This window comes from Cyphomyrmex costatus, unplaced genomic scaffold, assembly GCF_001594065.2.
Source record: "Cyphomyrmex costatus isolate MS0001 unplaced genomic scaffold, Ccosl1.0 scaffold1703, whole genome shotgun sequence".
Lineage (NCBI taxonomy): Eukaryota > Metazoa > Arthropoda > Insecta > Hymenoptera > Formicidae > Cyphomyrmex > Cyphomyrmex costatus.
In genome coordinates, this window is record NW_017275720.1 from 24,619 (window position 1) to 28,624 (window position 4,006).

Genomic DNA, 4,006 nt, shown 5'->3' on the forward strand with positions numbered 1-4,006 from the left:
AGCGACAACCAATAAGAACTCTGCTTTACATCGTCGTGTGAGCTAAAGCGAAGCTTTTATTGGATATCGCTCGTCGTTCATCGCCCATCGCATCCAGTATGAACTAGGCATTAGCGAGGTAAGGAGAAATAGTCACTCTCGAAGTGGTTCGGGTGTGTTTTCGAACGCAACAATCGAAAGTTCATCGAGGGTATCGAAGTATTTTCGAACGATCCTCGGGAGGATCGAGGCACTCAGGTGATGTTTTCGAACGCGATCCAGATTGGAAGTCCCGATTCAGGAGTTCGTTCTCTTCTTTTCTTATTCTGTGGGCAATACTATAGCGGTAGCTTTATTTGTCTGTATTCATTTTAATGAAAAAATGGCGGATTGTGAAGGTGCGTTTTGTATTTCTTTAGATTTGGTTGCATGTGTGCTGTATGTACTTAGGAATGAAATAATATCAATTAAATGTTAAAGTATTCTGTACATGATATAACGTTTTATGATATATAATATAGGACGTTCTTTAAATGAAATTTCCGTTTATTATATAAAAAAATTGACATACTGTCCATGATAATAATTTTTTAAGTTTATTTCTATCTCATTTAGGGAGCATAGAGGATATTGATCATCCACCACTCGTTCTGAAGGTTGATCCGCCCGAGGAGTTATTAGAAGACTCTGCTGAAGATTCGACTATTAGCAATTCAACATTACCAACTGATCGAGATGCGCATGTTTATGGTTATTCTAAAATATTAGTATAATTTGTGTTATTGTAAATTTACGTAATAATTAAGAACAATTATTTACATAAAATAAGATATTTAGTCTTAAAGTAAGTTAAACTCATGACTTTTATAGATGAAACAAAAAACTGTACAGCAGAATCTAATGACCAAGAATCTACTTCAACAGCTGTTAAACCTCTTAATAAGAAACATTGTAAGTTGTGTATGATTTAATAAGAAAGTATAATGTGACATTGTCATTAAAAATTAATATATACATTTGTAGGTTCCCTGCTTGCTGTTTCAAAACTAGAGCATTCATTTGGTATTAATGAATTTTTGAATCCTGTGACTAGCAAATCAAAATCATCTATACTGAGACCGTCACAGTTAAGTGTGATAACCAATAGTTCTATGAGTACTACTGATAAAATTGTTTTACAACCTGCAAAATTTTGCAATCCATTTACAAAAACTAGTGACAATTGCATAGGAGAGGATGAGTCTATAATGAAGAGCAATAAAATTGAAATAACTAAAGATTTTAAAAGTGACGAAAAATCTACAGAAGATGTAAAATTAAAATTTTTGCCTTTGGGTGCAAGTAGTAAGGAGAATGAAAATAATATAAATAATTCTGTGGCGTCCAGTACATCTACTCCTAGTTTTGTGTTTGGTCAGAATTTGAAAGAACGTGTTACTGTGTCAAACGACGTAGAAAGTTCAAATAATTCAGAGAAAAATGAAATAAGAAGTGAAGAAAGTAATGAAAATGGATCTTCTGAACTTCTATTCTCAAATGCAGCTGCAAATTGCCGTACTATGGCAAGACCAGGTTTAACATTAACTCAAGCAGCACAGGTATTAGAAGAAGCTAACCGTGCAAACAAAAGAAAATATAATCAAGTAACATTATTAACTGGTGAAGAAGGAGAAACAAATGTTCTTCAGATAAATTGCAAATTATTTGCTTTTGATAAGGTGTGTAAACCTTGAGAATAATACTTTTTTTAATATTTAAAGTAATCTATAATAAACAGTTTAAATTTTACAAAATCAAAGTAACTAGTGATACAAGGGTATTATTTTATACCAATTTGAAATTTATATTTATTAGGACCTTGTATTATTTCAGCCAACATTGGATGTCAATCGCTGATTAAAAAGAAAATTAATATGCCATATACAGGTTGAATTTTTTAACCTGAAACTTTCAAATATCTCGAAAACTAAATCCAGTAGACAAAAATGTTTCAAATAAAAATGGAACGGTGTTGAGGGGGACATGTTTTAGTCACATTTTTTTCCTAAGTGGAGGCGCTAAAAAGATATGAAGGTCACCTCCACTTTTTAAAATGGAATTATGTAATTTTTTTTAGGTAACATGATTCCTCTAATTATTTTACATATAAAAGTATTAAGGTAGAGATACAAAAAAACCAATAGTTTTCGAGATATTTTACACTTTATTTTGGTACATATTGACACAAAATGTTAAATAATTCGTAAACTGTTGACTTTTTGATTATCGTATCTTAATACTTTTATGAACAGAATAATGAGATAAATCAAATGGAGTAAAGAAAACACATAGTTGCGTATTTAAAAAATTATCCATTTTGTATACATATTTTTTTAAAGCAACTATGTGTTTTCTTTACACCATTTGATTTATCTCATTATTCTGTTCATAAAAGTATTAAGATACGATAATCAAAAAGTCAACAGTTTACGAATTATTTAACATTTTGTGTCAATATGTACCAAAATAAAGTGTAAAATATCTCGAAAACTATTGGTTTTTTTGTATCTCTACCTTAATACTTTTATATGTAAAATAATTAGAGGAATCACGTTATCTAAAAAAAATTACATAATTCCATTTAAAAAAATGGAGATGACCTTCATATCTTTTTAGCGTCTCCACTTAGGAAAAAAACAACGTGACTAAAACGTGTCGTTCCATTTTTATTTGAAATATTTTTGTCTACTGGATTTAGTTTTCAAGATATTTAAAAGTTTTAGGTTAAAAAATTCACCCTGTACTTCAAACTTAATTAACTCCTTCAGATCTGAATCAAATTAAATTATTAAAATAAAAAAAATTAATTTCAAAACATTTATGGGAACTATTAGATAAAAAACTATTTTTTAAAATTAAAATTTTTTTAAATTTAATGTATAATAGCACTTTAATAAGTAATTCATACTAAACAATTTTTTTCGAAATTTAAATTTTTTTTAATATGGTTTTGTATGTGTCTATCAAAAATATTTTCAATATATATATTATTACTCTTTGATAATGTCAATAAAATAAAATAATTTCAATAGAAAATGCTTTCAATGATGTTCATTATAATGTGCACTGGACCTAAAGGGGTTAAATTTTACAAATAATGAATATTCAATATAAATTGTATAATATTATATATATATATGTATCAAATTTTACTAATTTATATTAATTTTATTGTTATATGTCATAGACTACTAGCAGTTGGCAGGAAAGGGGAAGAGGTATGTTGAGACTTAATGATCGAGATGAAGAATCTCGTTTAGTGGGTCGTACTGCTGGAACGCAACGTTTGATTCTGAATACAAAAGTATGGCCGGGTATGACCGCAGAACGTGCAGGATCTAAATCATTAAGATTAACTGCTATGGATGTTCATGGGGATATTCGAATTTTTATTGTACAAGCGGCACCTAAAGAAGTCGATCAACTGCACAGTCTTTTATTACAGCGACTTAAACGCGCGCAAGAACGTCATCCTAAGAAATTGGCAACGGACCATTGACAGCCATTGAAAATTCTAGCAAGGCATTGAGCATCAGCTTAATTTGTGCGACATAGAGGCCATTAAGATATGAAAGGAGATAAATTCTTCAAGAATATTAATGAGACTATTTAGTATGTACAATAGAATGGCTATGATTTGTGCCTTTCTTCAGAAATTGCAGCTTTTAGTAGTTGCACTAGTATTTATTGAGAGAAGATTAAGTTGTGGCACTTATTACGAGTTTTATATACGCTCTTGTACACATTAGATTGCTTTTTTTTTTTAAGAATATAAAACCTGTTTATAACCCTATTCAATTGACATATTTTTTTTAATTTAAAGTTTAATGTTATCTTTTAAATAAAAGAGCGTTATTAAAAATCAGATTCAAGATTATCATAATATTAATAATTCTATATGTTATAATAAACCTTAAAATAAATTACAATGACTGTGTGTGATTATAATTCTTTAAAAATATCAAGATTTTAAAATGTTTGCATGCAC

The 4,006-nt window shown here is 29.2% G+C and overlaps 1 protein-coding gene across 1 annotated transcript; it reads left to right on the forward strand.

Moving 5' to 3' along the window:
* Nucleotides 1-315: 315 nt before the first annotated feature.
* On the forward strand, nucleotides 316-3,721 carry RanBP3 (ran-binding protein 3). The gene is made up of 5 exons (XM_018537407.1): nucleotides 316-377; nucleotides 595-729; nucleotides 850-930; nucleotides 1,003-1,697; nucleotides 3,206-3,721. The coding sequence occupies exons 1-5, from the start codon at nucleotides 362-364 to the stop codon at nucleotides 3,515-3,517; spliced, it is 1,239 nt and encodes a 412-aa protein (XP_018392909.1). The 5' UTR covers nucleotides 316-361; the 3' UTR covers nucleotides 3,518-3,721.
* The last annotated feature ends 285 nt before the right edge of the window (nucleotides 3,722-4,006 follow it).

What these genes read in the sequence shown, in the direction of transcription:
- RanBP3 (XM_018537407.1), top strand. An exon ending in TCGAGATGCGCATGTTTATG is followed by an intron (nt 730 to 849) that starts GTTATTCTAAAA and finishes TGACTTTTATAG; the next exon opens with ATGAAACAAAAAACTGTACA. An exon ending in ACCTCTTAATAAGAAACATT is followed by an intron (nt 931 to 1,002) that starts GTAAGTTGTGTA and finishes ATACATTTGTAG; the next exon opens with GTTCCCTGCTTGCTGTTTCA.